Source organism: Geospiza fortis, unplaced genomic scaffold, assembly GCF_000277835.1.
Source record: "Geospiza fortis unplaced genomic scaffold, GeoFor_1.0 scaffold96, whole genome shotgun sequence".
Taxonomy (NCBI): domain Eukaryota; kingdom Metazoa; phylum Chordata; class Aves; order Passeriformes; family Thraupidae; genus Geospiza; species Geospiza fortis.
In genome coordinates this window covers 570,485-571,698 of record NW_005054454.1, presented here as the reverse complement: position 1 = coordinate 571,698, position 1,214 = coordinate 570,485, and the positions used below count along the sequence as shown (strand labels likewise).

At 48.6% G+C, this 1,214-nt stretch overlaps 1 protein-coding gene across 1 annotated transcript in view; it reads right to left on the bottom strand.

Moving 5' to 3' along the window:
* CRYZL1 (crystallin zeta like 1) overlaps positions 1–686 on the bottom strand; it is a 15,769-nt gene extending 15,083 nt beyond the window's left edge. The window contains exon 1 of the mRNA XM_031062606.1: positions 618–686. Coding sequence (XP_030918466.1) covers positions 618–683 — 66 coding nt within the window. The 5' untranslated portion in view covers positions 684–686. The remainder of the gene's footprint in view (positions 1–617) is intronic.
* Between the last annotated feature and the right edge of the window lie 528 nt (positions 687–1,214).

Here is a 1,214-nt window from a genome sequence, read left to right as displayed (position 1 = left end):
TTATATTGTTATGTTATGTTATATTATGTTATATTGGTTATGTTATATTGCATTATATTATATTATATTAATATACTACTACATTACATTACTATATTATGATATTATTATTGCAAACTGACCACCAGTCCTTACTCATCATCAGCCACTGACATTATTTTTCTGTTGAGGTTTCTTTTCACTTTGTCTGAGGCACAAATCCTGGCAGACCCACTGAGGTCAACATCCAAAACAAGTCCAAGTGTTGTCAAAGGAACAACCCCAGTAAGAACTGGTGTTCTCACCCCAAACCTGATGGATTCCTCATCTCCATTTCTACTTTTTCAGGGACTAGAAAATTCAGTCAGCAAATGTGGCCCCAGGGTTTATTTTTCATGCCTGCAAAGCTTGTTTGTAAAGTCTGGATACCAAAACTGCAGAGAAATCCAGCAGTGGTCTTGGAAGTGCTGCCTGATGACAAAATCCCCTCCCCTCCTTCCCCTGGCAGTGTGTGCAAGGCTCCCACCAGTCCTTCCCCAGCCTGCACACGATTTCTGTGCCTCAGTTCCCCCGTGGCACCCAGCCAAGCTCTCCTGTCCCACTGCCTGAGGGACAGAGCAGTTCTGAAGGGAACTCACCCTTTCCTGGAACACAAATGCCATCTCCTCTCCAGGGGAATTCTGCTGAGCATACAGGGCCTTCATAGTGACCTGAAAAACACAGCGACCTAACTGGGACAGCTGCAGTGGCTGTGGGCAAACAGGGCACGAAAGCCCTGCTAAATTAAATTAAATTAAATTAAATTACATTAAATTAAACCACCCTATAAGAATCACAGGCATTGTTTGCAGGCAATTTGAGTCTTTGGGACACAGAAGCTCTAAACCAGATCAACAGGTTTAGATGCTCATAACAGAGAAAATCCTCAGGACTGAGGATGACCAGACTGGTTTGGGTTGGAAGGGACCTCAAATCCCACCCAGTGCCACCCCTGCCATGGCAGGGACACCTCCCAGTGTCCCCAGTGTCCAGCCTGGCCTTGGGCACTGCCAGGGATGCAGGGGCAGCCCCAGCTGCTCTGGGCACCCTGTGCCAGGGCCTGCCCACCCTGCCAGGGAACAATTCCTCATTGCCAAGATCCCATCCAGCCCTGCCCTCTGGCACTGGCAGCCATTCCCTGGGTGCTGTCCCTGCAGGCCTTGTCCCCAGTCCCTCTGCAGCTCTCCTGGCACAGC